The sequence below is a fragment of the Oryzias latipes genome, chromosome 7 (assembly GCF_053564925.1).
Source record: "Oryzias latipes strain Hd-rR chromosome 7, Olatipes_Hd-rR_3.1".
In the NCBI taxonomy this organism is placed as follows: Eukaryota; Metazoa; Chordata; class Actinopteri; order Beloniformes; family Adrianichthyidae; genus Oryzias; species Oryzias latipes.
The window spans coordinates 21,431,740-21,451,466 of NC_136243.1; the positions used below are offsets into that span (position 1 = coordinate 21,431,740).

Consider the following 19,727-nt stretch of genomic DNA (forward strand, 5'->3'; position numbering starts at 1 on the left):
TTTATCACGCTAAACTCTTGTGAAACAGCCATGACGTTAAGTGAATAAAAATAGTCACAATTCTGGTGCAGAATAAATAAATAAAAATGTATAAGGCTCATTCAACGCTCGTGAAAATCACTGTTAAGTACACATTTCTGCAAGCACATCCCCCACATATGGTTAAAATTTTCAAAACACTCGGGATTTTGATAAGAGAGCAACTCAACAGAGGAAGGCCAACACCTGCCACAGAGCAGGGGAGGATTTTTCCTCTAAAAGGTTTCCTGATGCTGACGTTGATGTCAGCACTGCAGTCATTCTACGCTCCATTATGTCAAAATTAAAGCTCTATTTACACAAACCAACATGCAAAAGAACGTACCGGTACTTTAAGACATTACTAAATCAACACCAAGTCCTAAAGGGATATTGTTTTATTGCAATCCTAAATTTACAAGTGTACTCATATCTGCACCTGACATTCCACAAACTGTGGCCGGACGAGAGCAGACTCCGTCATTAATTAATCTGTAGATAAATGAGCTGAATTGAAGTCAGTCAGAAAGTAGTTTTTACATTGAGATTTCCAGTTTCCAGCACTACGGCTTCCAGAAACGAGGGCTGTCAAGTTTACTAATGTTTCTTCAAAAACACCTGGAAAAGTGGAGGTAAAAATTTAGCAACTTAAGATGGATCAAAGATGCAAATAGCACAAAACATTGGTTCGGTTTTTCAGAGATATAAGTGGAAACACAATGAATCTGAGCCATCTAAAAAGTTGAATAATCTCTGGATTTCTGTCTGAATGATGGCCTCTATGAAGTGTCAATTCCCTTTACCAAGAAAGAGCTCTGAAGCAACACAATACTTTATTTAACTGGGGTTTTTCGACCTTTGGCTGAATTAGGAGTCTGTCTGTGCTTTTCAGCACAAATTCATTAGCATTCAAAGGGCTCCAAACACAAATGTATACAAAAGCCCCTTCACATGTCTAAACAATGGTAACCCATTAAAATCTAAATCTGATTGGTTGGATCAGGTAAGTCCTGGTTCTAGCTGACTGAACCCAACTGATCGAGATAAAAAACAGCAAGTATGGTAAATTACAGGTGGGAAACAATTATGGTGCTAGATTCTGGATTGAAAAGAAAATCAGAGGGGAGATCTGTGTCAGTTAGAACATTAGCGATGACTCCTTCAAGTAAAAAAGCTAAAAATAGAAGAAAAAAACAAAACATGTCCTACTACTACTGTTGTGCTAAACAGGTTTCAAAGGAACATCTTTCTATTCTAAGCAGCGCCTTTCAAGAAGATTTGCAACCAGATTGCACAAGTCTATGGCCAAATCCAAATTCTTCCTCTACGGCTTCTCCCTACCCCTCAAATTGAAGGGGCATTTGGAGGGGTATGGTTGTCCAAAATCGTTTTTTTAAGGGCTGACCCTTAAGAGGGCTCAGCATCTCTCCGCCTAGGGGATGATCTGCCTCATGCTGTGCCGCGGAGAGGCAGGTTTCTTATGGGTGTGCTCTGATGGACAGAAGTTTAACTATAAATGTAAGGACTTTTTGTTTTAGCATGACCTTTTTAACCAGCACTTGTAGCTCTGCGCTAACATAGCTGACTGGCGAATAACGATGACGTCATCGAGTGGGAGTAACTTCTGAATTAGAAAACACTATTTTTCCATAACTCTCCGTTTGGATGGCTAAATGTAGGGGTAGAGAGAAGTGGTAGACGTAGGGGGAAGAATTCAGATTCAGTCTCTATCCCATATATTTATACTTTTTTTAGTTTTTTTTTTTTTTTAGTTTTATTTTTGCACAATGTGTCACAAACAACAAATCACCTAACAATATAGATGTGAAAAAAATTGGACCCCAGATGCTTGTTATCAGGAGTCCTAGATTTTAGCCAAGCATAAAAGTATGAAAATAATAAAATATGAATATGATAATACATAAATAAAATGATAATATAAGAATTTGATGGTAATATTAGTGGAAAGTGTTAGTAAACAGTACAGACCAAAAGTTTGGACACACCTTCTCATTCAAATGAATGGGAAGCTGTGTCCAAAATAAACATAAACAACATAAACTCAGATGCGTATCCATATACGCCCCACAAGCAGAGAGAAATAAAAGATACAGCATTAAGTGGTTTGACCGCAGCAGCATTATATACAATAAGTTGACAATGATTGCTAGTTCAGTTTCCTTTTAAATATGTATATTGTAGCAGACTCTTTGACATTGTTGTCTAAATGATTCCAAATTACTCATTAATACTAATTAACTAATTGATTAATACTATTTAACCAGTTAACACTAAATAGATCAAAAGAAGAAATGAATATTTATGTTAGTGTCATCATTGGGGAGAAAACGGCATAAAAGCTACCAGATGAGACCAGAAACTACTAGAAAAATATTGTCTTTTCTAGGCCTGCACAATATACCGCAAATTTATCGTTATCGCAATATCCAGCTCTGCAATATGCATATCGCAAAAGACGGCAAATATCGCAATAAATCGCAAACCCAAAATGTGTTAAAACAATCTTCTAGCAGCTTGAAGCATTTAACGAATCAAATAAATCCCTTGTGCTTTGACCAATCAGATGGACGCCTTCCCATTGTTGACCAATCAGGTGGAGGCCTATTATGTTAGATGTTTGTCCCCCATGTTGATGTGGGTCATTTGGAGTATAATTTTTAAACTGTTGCAATGAAATGGGAATGATGTTTTTGTTTATTTTTCTATTTGTTTATTTACCGCAAATTTATCGTTATGGCAATATTGATCACTAATATCGCACATCGCAAGTTTTCCTCATATCGTGCAGCCCTAGTCTTTTCCATACACAACATTGGAACTTCCAAACGCCTGACAGGCTGAGAGTTGTGGAAACACAGGACGCCATAAATATGCATGATTACCACAAACAGATATTTTCTAAACAATTTAAGTTTCTACCAATGTTTGATGGATCTCACTGTTGCTTGTCTCACTAAGCAATCAAATCAAAACAGGAAAGAATTCCTGGATTTCATGGCTACTGTTAAAATACTAATGCTCATATTTTGCTGAATTGACTTAATGGATTTTAAAAAATGTGCAATTTGACAAGTTTACTATTTTGGAAAGAATATATCTTTTAACTTATACAATTATAGCTAATAAAACAAGTATTTGCAGCCCACTTCATTTTATTCAATTTTTTTCTTACTTATTTTTTTTTTTGGTTCTTGTACATTTTTTGATAGGATTTATGGTATTTGCCACTCCAACGGTGCTAGAATTTTACTGTATTATTATGTTCAATGACAATAAAGGCTTCTAATTCTGATTTTAACATATTGGAGCATTTCAAAATAAACATTTTATCTTTTAAAAAAAATATTATTATTTTGGATGTTAACAGGATTTTAAAACAAGAAGCATCTGTGTGTGTACTTGTGTCTTATTACTACTTACTTTCTCCTTCGATTTTATCTGTGCTCCGTGTCCAGATTATAGTCCTGGTCTCCAGTTTTACTAGAAAAGTTCGTCTTTCAGGTCGCTGAGATTTCTTGGAATAAAACAATGTCAGTACAGTGCCAAGCTCCAAGTCTCTGTAAAGGTTGTTCATCTCTGTGTCGTTGTCCATCCACGGAACAGGTCCATTGGAAAAGAAGCCAGAGGTCCCAGCCATGTTCACTTCCTCTGTTTGTTATCAGTTTCCCCTAAGAATAATCTGCACGGTCCAGGCCTAGACAGGGTTACCTAAGGCAGGAGAAGAGAAGAGGAGGGGGGAAGTGTCACTACTGTATGCGCTTTACAGTTCCACAAAGATCTGGGAGCTCACAAAAGTCAGAAATGTCCTGCTTTACAGAATTTGGAGAACGGCGGGTTTGCTTTAGACGATGATGAATATAGCATTCTTTCTAATGACATATGTTAACGTATATTCATATTCAACTTCAGATAAAGCAAAGTAAAACACATAAACTTCAATTACTGACAAGTGATACCAAAAACAAATGAATCCCAAATCGTTGGAATATATACACTAACCATTTGATTTTCACAGAAATTAAAAGGAGCCTAAAGTCCCTCTTCAGTCATTTTTTATATGTTTTAAAAGCCTTTTCAGTGCTCTTTTATTCATGATTATGCCATTTTTAGGCAAAATCATAAAACCTGTGTCGTTTTCTAGGACGTAGTTTCTGCAGAGTGGCAGTAGTTCATTAAAAAAACCCTCTGTTGGTGGGGAGTGAGCCTCCACTCATTTCCCGTCATCCCTTTGTTTACATGCTCTCTTGCTAGTTTACAGCCTTGAGCTAACATTACCAGTACAACAAAAATACCAAGCCTTATCTGAGCTATCTACTTTTGAGCCAGATGTCAGCTGAGACGAGGAAAACGTAGACAATGTGGATCTATTTGTCTGCTAGTATCTACAAGTGGATGCACCAGATTTAGCAAAGAACTACAAGATTTTTCAAACGGCTTTTTTTTTGTCTGCTCCTAATTCACCACATAAAATTACTCGGAGAAAAAAAAACCGTTTTAATCATAATTTACTTTATTTATGTCCTCCATAATCCATTATAAGAAAAATGCTGCAAGAACATGTTAAAAACACACACAAAAAAATGTATTCGAGTTTTTACTGAAATTTTAATGTAACTTGTGTTGGTGTGTGTGTGTGTGTATATATATGTATATATATATACACACACACACACACACACACACACACACACCCACCCACCCACCCACCCACACACACACACAAAGGAATATTGGTTGGTAACTTTCTCTGCCGTGACTTCACATATTTAATCTTCCAGCACGGGGGGGGGGGGGGGGGGGTTGCATTATTTAGAACAACGACTTTAAATGACCAACAGGCCTTCAGCCAGCTGCTGGACAAACAAATAACCACTTAAAAACATTCATGCAGATTTACCAATGGAGGAGACCGCCGCTACAGTAAATCCAAGTGTAATAAGAAACGTCTGGACATTTTCAAAGTGTGGAAACAAACGGGGCCGGTTTTTTGATAGCACTGCCTTTGGCTTTGCTGGGCCGGACAGCAGGAATATGGCCTGTTTTGCCCGTGGAAAATAACAGGTAGCTGCAGCTGTTCGCCTCATTTTCCCTTCCTCTTTTTTAGCCTTGCTATCCGGCGAAAAAGAATAACGGGAAAAGAACACGTAGCAAAGGGCTGCTGTGCTATACCTACCAACCCACCGCTGAAATCTCGGCCCCAACACACATCTCCGAGGCTGCTGTTCTTCTTCTCCGCTCCCGTTTTCTCTTTCTCCGTTTCCCCCCCCTCCGCGTCCCGGTTTTCCGTGATTAAATCATTCCTGAGCCCTCGAAAGGCGCTGCCGCCTCGACAACAACAGTCCTGGCAGTTTCGTCCGCTCTGCTCCAGCTGCTCATAGAAAGAGGCAAGCAGGAACGAGAGCCGTGGTAAGACAACGTAAGTTTGTGTGTGCTCCCAGAGCAGCGCAGGCCCTCCCCCTCTAACCATCCACCAGCGGCAACTCTCAAACTTCCGCTGAGGCTTTTCACAATAAAGGCTGTTTTGAAGTCACAAAACTGTAACCCATATTTAAAATGTATCAATTTTCTGAATTCGATGGATTAAACAATATCTATTTCACAATAGAGGCTGTTTTGAAGTCATAAAACTGTAACCCATATTTAAAATGTATCAATTTTCTGAATTCGATGGATTAAACAATATCTATCTATTTCACAATAAAGGCTGTTTTGAAGTCATAAAACTGTAACCCATATTTAAAATGTATCAATTTTCTGAATTCGATGGATTAAACAATATCTATCTATTTCACAATAGAGGCTGTTTTGAAGTCATAAAACTGTAACCCATATTTAAAATGTATCAATTTTCTGAATTCGATGGATTAAACAATATCTACCTATCTACCTATCTATCTATCTATCTATCTATCTATCTATCTATCTATCTACCTACCTATCTATCTATCTATCTATCTATCTACCTATCTATCTTATCAATATATACACTCATACATACAAATATACATACATACACACACACATACTGATCTTATCCCGCGTGCACTCACATGAAAAGACACTTTGCTACTTTTGTTTGTTATGAAATCTGTTTTCAAGTGCCATACTTTTAGTTAAAAAGTTAAAAATTTGAGATGCACTTTGCCAGGCAATGCTCTTGTTTTGGAAAGAAATTCCACACATCCGGTCCGTCCCCGTTCTTTTATATGTAACTTAACCAGGCTTGCGCTCAAGAGGAGACCCCTGATGTCCACCCTCTCAAAGTGTAGACTTTCTCCCCGATCCTGTTCAAATCTGTTAATGAGTGACCCCTCTGATCGTCCTAACAAACAAACTTTTAGTGATAATAAAACCACGATTCTTGGTTTGATAGGACGAACTCTCATGTTTAGTCACAAACTAAAGAGAACACGCTTGACGTCACAAAGCTCTGAACAAGTGTTTTTAAATGAGCAAAAGAATGCACAATCAAGTAAAAAAAAATTGAATGCTAAAAGTTGGAACATCAATTGATAGTTATGACATTTACAGACACTGTTTTTATCACAATTATACCAAATAAATAAATAAATAAATAAAAGCACACTACAAGGATAGATTTTTTTTTTTTTGCAAATTCCCAACCTTCCGTCATAGAGAATAGTCTCTATCGACACAATAAATCAGCACTTCGTTTAAGTAAAAATTAAGGATTTGCATTTCCGCAATGAAGAGCTTTCTGTTGACAATGCACGCAATGCACAAGAAAAGAAAAAACACAGAAACACAAGCATTTAAATAAAAACAGCCTATGTACATCCCTGAAATAAACAGCGAGCCCGAGCCACATGGATAAAAGATGACATTCTGTGTGCTAAGAAGAACATATTTAGTGCTGGGTTTCGGTTTTTCACACTTACGGAAATCTGTCAGGCTCATTTCATTTATACCAGTCTTCCCCATGATAACAATATTAGCTGAAATCCATAACATTTTTCATATTTTCCACTTCTTTGTGTTGTTTTTCTCACTGTCTCCATTACAAACACTTATTAATTCATTATTCTAAGAGAATATTTCATCTGGGAACTGATATACATCCAAAACTTTCATCTGACACAAGTTTATACCGAAATGTCCATAGTTGTTAGATTACAGTTAAATAGCTGCAGCAACATACGCACTATTTCAAAATTTCTAAAGAAATACGCCCTTTGCCGAAATGAATGAAGAGTTTTTGTCTGTTCACAGCTCATTTTTATGTACAGATTATTTTATATCAGTCCGTGATCCTAGCCTATCAGCACAGTCTGAGCTTCCTTGCTCACTGCCCTGCAGTTAAGTGGAATCGTTTGACGAAGACTAAAAGCCTACAATCAGGAGCCTGGAAACAAGAGATGCTGTATTAAAATTCGTAATCTTTTTCTGCCATGTCAATCGCCCAGGCAAACTTCTCCCTCTGGGTTTTGTTGTAGATCTTCTCAATGGGAACGCCCCACTTCTTGCACCTGCAGAGTGCCGGAAATGAGTGTTAAAAGAAGAAAACAACACATGTACAAAACAATTTTTGAATAAAATAGGAAATAATGTATGTAAAACCGTTTGTTATAGGATTAAATAATAAGGTGGACTTTTATGTATTTGGGAGCTGATGGAGGGACTAATTTTATTTACTACATAAAAGATCAACCAGCTCTCACAGTGTTTTAACACCTTCATCAATGTAGATAACAGATCTTCTGGGAATTTGCATGATGACTCAACCACAAGTTGCTTTGTAATACGAAACGTCAAACTCATTTAGTACAGCAAGTGTAGTTATAGTTCAACTCGGATCCAAGTAGAATAGATTATATGAGAACACTTCTCAGAATAGAATTTTTAACTTGATGAAAAAAACTTCAGAAAATAGTGACGTTAAAACATCTGGAAACTCAAAGTGTGAAATAACATGCACTGTTGAAGGCATCCCAGGTAATAAATGTGTTAAGCCGTTTTATTTATGTTACCATTTTGATGAGACGTAACTGAATGAGTTCACTGCTATAAAGACCCACTTTGATGAAAATTGTGTTTTTAACATGTTCTTGTGATATGCCTCGATCCAAAATATTGATGATGGGAAGGGGGGTGCTGGGTGATAACACTTCCGTCTACAACTCCGCGCGAATTTCTAATTATACTATGTCCTAGATAACGGTTATAGATTTGTTTTGGCTAAAAACAGCATAATCATATTAAAAGACCCCTGGGAATACTTTAACAATAGATCAAAAGATGATCGGAGTGGGATTTAAACATCAGCTTGATCCTCGTAAGAGGACAATAATCAACTTTTGGGAGAAATTGATTTAAAATTTCGGTTTATCCTAAGAAAATTGCTTTTCCTGAGGAGTATATAGTTTTGTGTGATAATAATAATACTGACTTAAAAAATTTTAAAAATCAATTTATTAAAAAAAAAAAAAAAAGTACCCCTAGTGAAATGGTTTTTTTAGGCTCATTCAAGTTTTTCAACAGTTTTTTTTCTTTCTTTTTTTGCCCATCTTCTTGTTGGCTTTGCAAAAATCACCCCACCTGAAAGAACTAAAAAATTCAGCCTTCCAGCATCCATTGTTCTCTCCACAAATAACAGGGGGACACCGTTTTGGGAGGGAGGGCCTATGTTCCTGTTCCCTGAGGCATGGTCTTACACAGACACCTCCTCACTGACGTCCCATTAAGAGGAAGGAGAACTGTTTGGGGACGTTCCCTGCCTTTTCAGAAACAAACCCCATTGTTCGTCGCACTCGCATGCTTTTCTTCCCCTCATTTTCTATTCGGCAGCCGCTTGCTCTTTTTGCCTCTGCTGCTCCTTTTCCTACAATGTGACCGTTTCCTGCCTTTCTATCAGCAAGGTGGATGTGTTCTCTGCACACCCAGAGCCAAAGGCAGCGAGTAAGCGTTTTATCACCCGATGTTAATCTTTGTTAGAGCAACCGTCATCTCATAATAGTGTGTAGTTAACAAACAATGTGTGCTGTGCAACATCAATACCAAGCAACAGAAATGCGTGGATCCAGATAATTGAGCTTGGAGGTCCCCAATGCAATCTGTTTATTTTCCTCTCTGTCCGTTGCTTGCATCTGTAGCTTCATCAGCTGCTCTTCTATCCTCTGTACAGCTTTGCGCTTCACCTCTACAGCCCTAACAGACAGGAAACATGAAAACAGGAGGTTTTACCAGCACAAACAAGGAGAAAAACACTTGAGCCCACAGAAAACACAGCAAAACTGTCCTGTTCTATACAAAGCCTTCAGCACACAGGGCTGCTGAACTCTTACTTTTTACTCTTGTCATCATGAGAAGCCTTGTGATTAGCCTTGGCAGCCTTTAGCTGCTTCCGAGCCGCTGACAGTTGGTTTTGTTTCTCATCAATCTGTAATGAAAACACATGCAGATAAAAGAAAATTATCAGTCTTACAGAAAGAGAATTTGCTAACAATCTACAATGGCAGAAACCCAGATTTCAAACTGAGAACAAATAATTACATTTGCAAACAACAGCTGGACAGTGAAAAAACACAAAAAAATAGTTGCAAAGCCAGTTTAAAATAATAAAAGTAAAAAACCCATTAAGAGCAAAACAATGACATAAACACCCAAACTGCTGGTCTGTAATGTCTTACTATAAAGCCTAACAGCATCCATAAGGAACACCAAACTAAATATGCAGAATCACCTGTGTATCATCGCAGGTACAATAACAATCAAAAAAAGAAAAAATATTAGAATTATTACATTTTGTTTTTTGCAATTTGAGGTTTGAAGGCTAGATTGCAAAGAGTAAAAAAACTTGTACAAGAAGTGAGGAACAATAAAGACAACATGAAAAAAGGTTATTTAGCTTCTCTTTAGAGATAATAAAATCATTTTGAAACAAAAAAATACAATTTAATACTAGGTCAACAGACCTGAAGAAGTCTATTTTCAACACCATGAAAGACAGGACAGGGGTCTGTGAACTGCAAAAACTTTTATAGGTAAAAAAAAGATTCCTAACAATAGTGTTTTACAGTATACGATATATTGCGGTTCGCCTTTCGTGGTCTCGCAGATTTTTTCAGCTCACTGTGATCTGCGTCCTGATTGGCTGTAAACCTCATTAATCAATCTCATGCGTGTAGTGTCTCGTGTACAGAATGTGCTCAGTTTTTCAAAGTTACATAAAACTTTGATCCTGATCAGATCTTTGTTTACATTCTAATAATACTGGACTTATTTTTCTATGAACACAGAGTTTAACCAAGAAAGAAAAGTGTGAAAATGTTGATGTTTGCCTGAGAAAAGCGTATAAAGTGTGAAGTGAGGGGTTTCACAACCTTAAAACATCTGTGATCCTACTTTGCGGATTTCAACTATACCGCTTTTTTTTTAGAACACAACAAGGAAACACTGAACACTTTTACTGTATCCGTAGACAGTGTGCATGGATTATCGTCTTTTCTTTTTAGAACCACAGTTACTGTTCAGTTACAATGTGCTTTACCTTAGTCTGAAGATTTTGCATGGATTTCTCAAATGTTTTGGGAGGAGCTCTTTGGTGGTTACAAAGAATAGCCACAGCTCGGTTGGCTCGATTGTAAGACAGGAGCTTGGCTGGAATGCTGTCATCACCTGTGAATAGAACAACCCAACACCAGGATAGAAATATTTTAAAAATACGTCTCAACATAATGAAATTAGTAGAAAATCAAAAGGGCTTCCAATTTGCTCAATTTTACAGACACTTAGAATCATACAAATAAAAAGAAAAGGTCACTTCAGGTTCAAAAACCTGAACACTATACAGTTAGTTTATTGTTTGCCCTCCTGTCACCTACAGCAAGTAAGTTCTTTGAGTTGCTGCTGCAGCGTGATAGAAGCATTGTAGGTACGAAAAACCTTAGCCGTTAGTCCATCCATTAGTTCCTGCAAATGCTTATTTAGAATGGAGGTCTATGAGGGAAAAAGAGCACAGTTCATAAGAATGCATGTAACACTTAAGCTAACCATCAGATTTTGACATATTTCTTACATTGAGTCTGTCAAAGAGATCGTCTTCTGGCTGTTTATTCTCCAGAAACAGCTGGAGGTTTTTAAAGACCTGATTGAAAACAAGAAGAAATGAGGTTCAAAGATCACCACAACGGTTAATTTTTATATGCATGCAGTTGAGTCATTTATGGTAAAAGCAGGAAACAGCGACAGCAGTGAAAAAGACTATCTGTTCACCTGTCTTTGCAGCAAACATCATCTGAACACATGAAACTTCTTATCACTTTGACACTAAGTTTTACATGTGCAGACACACACCAACCTATCCCATTAATGCAGAAGTCCCATTCATACTCTATCAACTATGATGTTGTGTTTATCATCCCTTCATTTAGTTGTTTTTGTTCCTTTTTCTCACCCTTTTTTCCACTGGAATCTTGTTGTAGTAGCGGATGGAGTCTTTTCCTAAGAAGTCAAACTCCACCACGTACTCCTGCTCGTCCATCTTGGGAAACAGTTTGATGTGCTCCACCCGCAGCGAGCAGCAGCCGACAGTGTCCGCCGTCTCCCCTTCTTCCTTCTCGTTTCCTGCCCTCAGTGCCAGCTACAAGGCAAAAAAAACCAAAACTATTACCATCTTTAGCAAGACTTTGAAATCATCATTCACTTTCAGAGATTTGCCTTAAGCCAAAAAAAACTTTTTTTCCCACTCACTTTGTCAATAAAATACAACGCCACAGCTCTCTGCCTGATCCTCATCTCTTTTGACTTCCAGTCTTCCCGATACTGAGTACGGATTCGATCAACACATTTCTTCAAGCGTCTGGCGGTCTCATACTTCTGCCAATCCTTCTCCCCCTGCACAAAAACAACCTCATTTTGGTTTCTTTAATACCAAGGAAAAAGGAAAATTCTTCCATAGGCCGCTTGAGGTGATAGATGACAGTTACCTTGATCCGGGAACTAGGGTTCAGCATGATGTACTTGATGGAACCCTGGATGTTCTCAGTCCATGAAGCCAACCAGGTCACTTTGTTGTCGTGTCGAACCTCCTTCCACTTTGTACCAGGGGGAGGTTTGGGGTGCTTGGAGTCCCTACAAAAGAAGAGATGAATAAAAGTTTTTTTTTTTTTTGGACAAAGTTTTCTTTAAAATGCTTTTACTTCTGACAAAATAAAAGCTGGTTCCCCCCACACAAAAAAAAAACCTCCTTGGTACTTTGTTTCAACTACAGCTACTGACAACATTTTTTGTCTAAAAAGACTATAGCTATTAGTTATTATTATTACAGAAGTGATAATATCCGGTACGTGGGGATCAACACGTCCTCACTGGGTTGTGTAATTGTTTGTGCAGATCCACTGCAGAACGTGACAGGAAGATAACTTTGACAGAAAGCCAGCAGTGTGTTTGCACATGCAGGTGATGCTGATATCATACTATTCATGCTTCAGGGCTCGTCTCACTTAGTCAAGTCTCTTTGATGGCAACTGATTAATTTAGATTAGTATTTACGTCTTCTCTATTTCATATGTGCTCATGAGACATTGATATCACCCACAACCTCTAAATAACCTCGGCAAAGACCACAAGGTAGGAAAAAGATGAAAGGTCAAAATGAGAGGAAGAGGATAAAGAGAGAAGCAGTAAAGATGGGGAAAATATGTGACCTTCAAAAAAAGTTCAGTCATAAATTCACGCTCACTTCACTTTTATAGTTTAAACAATGATCCTCATCATCATATCCTGTCATGTATTAAGTACACAGGGCCACCTTGTGGTAAAACTTAAGTATCGACAGCATTGTTTTGGCAGGTTTGAGGTTACTTCAGGGTCCCACGAAAGCAGGAATCTTTTTTTCAAATTATTAAAGTTTCAGTAATAGTGATTTCATTATTTCCTACTTGCTACAGTTTATAATGACGTCTTCAGGTCTGATGCGTCGTTTCAGCATTCCCATCTTGGGGTGGTCTCCTCGTCCCCGGAAAAGGCCTGGCGGTTCGATGCGGAAGTTTCCGATCCTCTCCCTGTGGTTGTCCATAATACAAAAGCCATACTCTGAGAGGAGCCGCTCATTTTCCTCTTTGATTTTCTGAAAGGTGTATGACGCAACAAGAGATTTTCAAACAATTCTTAAAACTGGGAATGTCTGACTGACTGAGAACATACCTGTTTCTCCTCCTTAGACATCTGTTTGCGGGCCTCAGATTGAGCTTTAAAATACTCGTTCATTTCACTGAAGTCACACTTTTTCAGGTCAGTAATTATTGACTTCTCCTCTGAAGTCATTTCCTAAAATGAAAGAAAAAACGTTGTTTTATAAATCTTTGAAAATTTACATCTTGGGTTCTTATAGTACGGTTCTTACCTTCCTCCAGTCTTTATAGAAATTCTTCCTAAAGATGTCTTTTGTAGTGTACTCATGGTCTAACATCTTTGCAAAAAATGTGGCTACCTCCTCAGCAGGAGCACTAAGTTTCATAGGTTTCCCTTAAAGTACAAGAAATACAAACTTTATTCTGTATTCAACAAACCAAAGAATAGAAATTGAAATCTCACTAGACTTACCATTATAGTAAAATTTTACTTTTTCAGGTAAGGGTTCGTACGCAGGAACAAACACTGGACCCTTATGTTCAAGAAAGCGCCATTTGGAGCCATCTGTATATCTTTCCTCCTGCCACCTATCAACCACAGACCAAAAATAAAGTACAACACATTAGAAAAAGCAAGAGTATAAAATCTGCTTTTCATTGATGGAGTGTGATCTAATTGTTCTTCCCATTTGTAATTTCATTTAAAAAAGAGCACATTTAACTTAAAAAACATCTCACCATTTCCACTTATCTTCTCCTTCTTTTTTGGCCTTTTTCCCTTCTGCTGCTTTTTTGTCTTTTGACTTCTTTTTGTGCTTGACATCCTAAAACAGGTTTAAAAAAAATCCTCAAATAAATCACTGAAAAAAGCTATTTCCAGTCTAGTTCATTCAGCACTCTATTTACAAGAAGAACTCAGAAAAAACCTGGGATACTGTGTTAAAAACATAAACCGGACTTATGTTGAAATGAAAAAAAGAAGCTTGTTTGCAGTTGAAAAGGTAAAATACCTGAGAGACCTTTTTTAGCAGCAAAACTTTTTTATTTATTAAGTTTAAAATGGACATTATTTAGATTGATGTTCTCAAATTTATAAGCTGCCCTTTCATTTGGCACTAATGCCCCTACGCACCAGAGAAAAATGAAGGGTTTTGACACAACTCCTGCAGATAAAGATGTCGCTGTTCAGCTATATTTCTGAAAAAACTTTTGTCACTATAAGATAATCCCCGATCCTATTTATTGTGGGATATTCTTTCAGTTTTGTTCTGGTTCTGCTTTTACTTTTCTACCTTTTTTAACACGTTGCAATCAAAATGGTTTCATGAAAGGGTCAATTGTTTCCTACATTGCCCCAACTTTGTTGAATTCTGGGTTTTTGTACAAAACTACGTACCTCCTCGTCCTCATCGTCTCCGTACTCATATTTCCGCTTTTTGGCTTTTTTGTCAAATTCCACCTTAACTTTTTTGGGTTTGTAGTCAAATCTGTAAACAGTTAGACAAAAACATAAACTCCGCCAAAACATGAACTGTAAGCAGTAAGCAGAACTAAATAAGACAAAACATACCCTTCATCTTCATCCTCATACTCCCGTTTGGGGGGCTTGTGTTGGGGAGAGGGATAGAAGCCATTGTTTTCTTCAGGCTCGCTCTTAATGGCAGCCGGACTTGTCTCTCTGGGTCAAAGAATTATGGTATTGAACTTCACATACATTAAAAATATATTTTCCTTCAAAACAACAAACAGCTATAGATTTTTAGTCAAACACTTTTTAATTCACAAACAGTTAACATTTTAACTAAATACCTGACATATCCATTTTCCTTCTCCTTTTTTGGCTTTTCTGAATGGGATAATTTGTTCTGTGAAACACAGAGAATAGGATTAAAGATAAAAATTACATGTATTTAACTTAATATTCTTTATATTTAGAGTTGATAAATTTCAGAAAATAGGCCCGAATAATTTTCTGGCACTTTTATTATTTTTAAATGTTTCTCAGACATTTTTAATGTTATAAAAATGTGACCAGAAATGTAAAAATGTGTAACAATCCAAGACTACGGTAAATGTTTAATTGGTAAGTAATGTATGTAGATTAGATTCTTTGCAAAAGGTCTTGTGACACTTAAAGAACAAACCTTTTCCTCCCTCTTCTTGTCTTTCTCTTTCTGTTTTTCTCTGTGTTTGTCTGATCCTCCATTGCTGTGCTTCAACTTCTCTTTGTCTTTGTGTTTCTTCTCAGAGTACTCCTTGTGTTCACTGGTGCTGAAGGCCAGAAATGTCAGAGATCAAGTACGAGAGGTCAGGTGGAAGACCAAGACGATCCACACCAGCAACGTGCACCTGATCACTGTGAACTAGTATAAACTCATGGCCTGCAGCCAGTAAATGCGATGGGAAAAACAGAAGCACTACTATTGTACTGCGCCTCAAAGCTGTTTGTTTATTTCAACATATGACAAGAAACCAACCTAATTAAACATGCAAACACAAAATCTGCGGCAGGCATCAATATCGTAAGATTTGACATTGCATAAACTTTGTCCATCTAATCCTATTTGCTACAACAAATTCAGGAAAGGAAAGGAATGCTAAAAGATATTTTCATTTGATCAACAACAGCAGAAGTAAAGTCTAGCATACCTGTTGCTGTGCTTAAATTTCTCTCCTTTGTCTTTCTTGTGATCTTTGTTTCTATGATCTTTGTCTTTGTGCTTGTCTCTATGTTTCAGAGTTTCTGCAAAATAAAAAAAAAGGTAACTAAAGTTAAGCACAAAACACAGGATTATTTAAAAAACAAATCTCATCCCTCTTGCGTATATTATTTAATTTTTACATTCCCTTCTCTTTGATTAATTTCATTCATAGGTTATATTGCTTTGCTCTATTGCATTGTAATAATTATATTTGAATAGATTCTGTCTTAAAAACCCACTTTGATTTTTTTTTTAAATCGTGTTTTGGGTGTTTTTAACATGTCCTTGTGGAGTTTTTTTCATAATGGAGGGCATATGGGTAGAAAATTAAGCTTGCAGCTGCTTTCTGCCACTAGGGGGGAGCAAAGGAAACACAAAACAGGTGAAACAGCATATCTCAGCACGTGCCAAAAGCGAAACATAACAGCTCTGCGTCTGGGTAAGATACACTTTGGTTCCCTATGAGCCTTACCACTGTTATGTTGGTATAAGGATGACCAGTAGTGACACCTGAATTACCAAAATGTCGTCAAAAAGAAGTGGATTGCTGAGCTTTCCAAGAAAAATGGACAGAGTTTAATTTGCAAAATGCAAAACCTACATGCTTGGTATGTCATCAACAGGTGGCAGTGTTCAAAGAATATAACATTCAGCACCACTATGAGACTCACCATAAAGAAAAGTTTCATCGTGTCAGTTGTAAAATTTTCAGTCTGTATAAAATTGAATAGACCAACTTTTTTTTTAAGTGAAACTAATTTTATTTGAGATCCATTGGCCCCAAGTGATTAGGCTACTATGTTGGTTGAGGCATTTTTCCAACTGAGTAAAAAAACTAAAACAAAGCTGTTATTTTACTTTTACGCTACTGGTCTGGCCCACTTGAGATCAGACGGGTTGAATGTGGCCCCCGAACCAAAATGAGTTTGACACCCCTGCTCTAGTGGGTCTCGATGACCCAACTCCCAATGTTAAAGTGGCTAGAATAGCGCAAGTAAGTAAGTAATCTTTATTTATAGAGCACTTTTCACAGAGAGCGACTCACAAAGTGCTTCACAATGTTAAAACAATATAAAATCAGTAGCGATACACAATAAAACGCACACAGATATATATTTTCAAACAAACAGGGAAAAGTGAACACAAGTAAAAGTCAGCTAAAAGCTCTCCTAAATAAAAAAAAGTCTTAACTTGAGCTTTAAAACACTCGACTGAGTCAATCTGGCGCAGAGACAGGGGGAGGTCGTTCCAAAGTCGGGGAGCGACTGCGTGAAAGGCGAGGTCTCGAGGTTTTAAAATGAGTTTTGGAACACATAAAAGATTTTTATCAGTGTACCTCAAAGAACGTGCAGGAGTGTAGGGAGTTAAAAGGTTAGAAATATAGATCGGGGTTTGTCCGTGCAGGGCTCTAAAAACTAAAATCAAAATCTTAAAATCTATTCTAAATTTAACAGGAAGTCCTTGTAGAGATAAAAGAAGAGGGGTTGTATGAGTGCGCTTATTGGTTCCAGTTAAAAGCCTTGCAGCAGAGTTCTGGACTAGTTGGAGACGTGTAAGAGACTTTTTGTTAAAACAAGTAAAAAGAGAATTACAATAGTCTAAACGAGAGGATATACAAGGATGGATGATCAACGCAAGGTCAGATCTGGTTAACATCGTCTTCAATTTAGCCACATTGGAAAAAACAGTTTTTGACCAAGCGCTTCGAATGAGAGTCTAGAGACATAGCGTTGTCAAACCAGACACCAAGATTCCTGAGACTGGGCTGGACAGAAGAGCTCAGTGAACCAAGGTGATTTTTGATGGAGGGAATTTTGTCATCAGGAGCAAAAATTATTGTCTCTGTCTGGTACGGGTTCAGGAGTAAATGGTTGTCATTTAACCAAACTCTGATGCTGGCCAAGCAGTCTAGTAGATTTGATAGATTTCTGTAATTATTTTTTCCAAAGGAGCAATAAAGTTGAATGTCATCAGCATAAAGATGATAAAAAATATTCGAAAATTTGCTGATGAGTCTCCTAAGGGGAATCATGTAGAGAGTGAATAGAATGGGTCCCAATACAGAACCTTGGGGAACGCCACAAGACAGGATTTTTGCTTCTGAAGATAGAGAGTCAACACAGACCTTATAAGATCTACCACTGAAATAGGAGACAAACCAGCGTAGAAAAGAACCAGATAAACCGTTGTCGTTATGAAGACGTTAGAGCATGATTTCATGCACAAGGGTTACGAGACCACTGGGAACACTTTTAAAATAGATCAAAATATGATCGGAGTGGGACTTTGAGATGGGAAAAACATTTTCTTTCTTACAATTCTTTGAGATTTAACTTTTTTTCAGGCAACATCTGCAAGGTTGTGAAGTAAAACTAGAGAACATAGTTTCACTCTGAATTTCCAAACCTGGTGATTCACAAAAATAAAAGCACATTAATAAAACAAAACCCACTTTATTATTATTATTTTTTTCTTGAAGATGTCAATATTTTTATTAAAACGATGCCCTTTCACTGTTAAAAACAAGAAATAGTGGTAACACAAGTATATATCGAAAGAAAATTTCCAAAGTTATTTTCTAGAAATAGTTTTTTTCCTGACCTTTATTGATCTGACAACCATGACAACATTTTCAATGCTATAATAGCTGTATTATTCAAATATAATGTCCAGTCAATTTTCTACCTCCCAACTTTTTTTGTGTACAATTTAAAAAATGTGTTTTCACATTTGCAGTGCATCTTTTCTTCCATGTTATTAATTAAAATGTTTGCTCACGCGCGTGCTTCGTGTTAGCATGCAGAAAAAATGTTTCAAAGAAAGAGGAGGAAAGGAGGTGGAGAGATAGCGGCAGGAGATGCGAAAAGCTCCCCGCTCTCGCCTCCATATCACGGCGGACAGTTGGCACTCTGAGCGGCACCCTGGATGCTACTCACAGCAAAAAGAAAATGGCGCAGAGACTAAGTCCCCATCCCCAATTCGGCCACTTTCGGACCCAAAAATCTATATATTGCATGTGAATGCAAGCGAACGAAATGGTGCAAAATGAACCTCAAACCGGGCTCTGTCTGGAGGCAACGTTTGCTTCAAAAACTGAGGAGGGGAAGACCCCATTCTAGACCCTGTTTTTGAACAATAGCCGCAAGAGTGGAGGAGAAGGGACTTAGTCTCTGGGACGCCATTTCTGTCCTTTAAAACTAAACAGTAGACAGGTATACTAATACAATAACAAATATTAAAATGCATGATTAAACGACCTACCGCTTCCATTGGCTCCACAGTTGACCTGAAATTTACAAGAGAAAAATGTTTTGAGTGTGCGAACTTTGAGAATGCCGGTACTTCGATTGTTTTAAGTTCCAATGGTCACAAAACTACTTATTATAAATGCGTATTTATTCTTAAAAATTAAAAAAAATTAAATTGATGCATTGTTTTGAAACCCATCACTACAACAGCTGAACTTCTAACGTTACCGGACAGATTTTCTGCCATTCTTCTTATTCTAACGGTTATTTCTAGTGTTGTTTTAGTTCTTGCAAAAAAGAATGAATGCGAACTCTCCAAACGGGGAAAACAACTACCTGGGAGTCTCGATGTCCATGATCTCCACTCATGTCCGAGCTGGTTTTGTTTGGAATGCAGGTTAAATTGTTGACGGATGTTCAGGATGCTACAGTATTGGAAAGAGGAGGCTGCCTGGGAGCCTTCACTGACAGCACAAAAAAAATGGAGTCCCTACATTTACCCACTGCGCATGCTCCGCGCGCACATCATCCCAGACAGCATAAACACATCCATGACACCTCTGTCTTTTCAAATCACATTTTAGTAAAACCTGTTTAGTTTGGCGAGTCTAAATACTTTCTAATATTCTTTTCAGCTTCTAGTGTTA

General features: G+C 37.5%; 2 protein-coding genes across 3 annotated transcripts in view; both read right to left on the reverse strand.

Annotated features, from left to right (window-relative positions):
* plcg1 (phospholipase C, gamma 1) overlaps nt 1-5,517 on the reverse strand; it is a 32,295-nt gene extending 26,778 nt beyond the window's left edge. The window contains exons 1-2 of one of the 2 annotated variants that reach the window (XM_011477196.4): nt 5,213-5,517; nt 3,460-3,747 (exon numbers count right to left, since the gene is read on the reverse strand). In XM_011477196.4, the coding sequence (XP_011475498.1) occupies nt 3,460-3,676 (217 nt within the window). In that variant the 5' untranslated portion in view covers nt 3,677-3,747; nt 5,213-5,517. The remainder of the gene's footprint in view (nt 1-3,459; nt 3,748-5,212) is intronic. The other variant, XM_011477197.4, reaches the window with a different exon arrangement.
* Nucleotides 5,518-6,468: 951 nt separating this feature from the next.
* top1b (DNA topoisomerase Ib) lies at nt 6,469-19,604 on the reverse strand. The gene is made up of 21 exons (XM_011477194.4): nt 19,417-19,604; nt 19,094-19,118; nt 15,780-15,873; nt 15,275-15,401; nt 14,940-14,995; nt 14,701-14,808; nt 14,527-14,617; nt 13,869-13,954; nt 13,603-13,718; nt 13,403-13,524; nt 13,204-13,326; nt 12,939-13,126; nt 11,985-12,129; nt 11,749-11,892; nt 11,453-11,638; nt 11,075-11,143; nt 10,881-10,995; nt 10,547-10,674; nt 9,342-9,436; nt 9,055-9,204; nt 6,469-7,526 (listed from the first exon to the last, which is right to left on the reverse strand). Exons 1-21 carry the CDS (start codon nt 19,447-19,449, stop codon nt 7,424-7,426), a joined length of 2,304 nt encoding a protein of 767 aa, XP_011475496.1. The 5' UTR covers nt 19,450-19,604; the 3' UTR covers nt 6,469-7,423.
* Nucleotides 19,605-19,727: the final 123 nt, after the last annotated feature.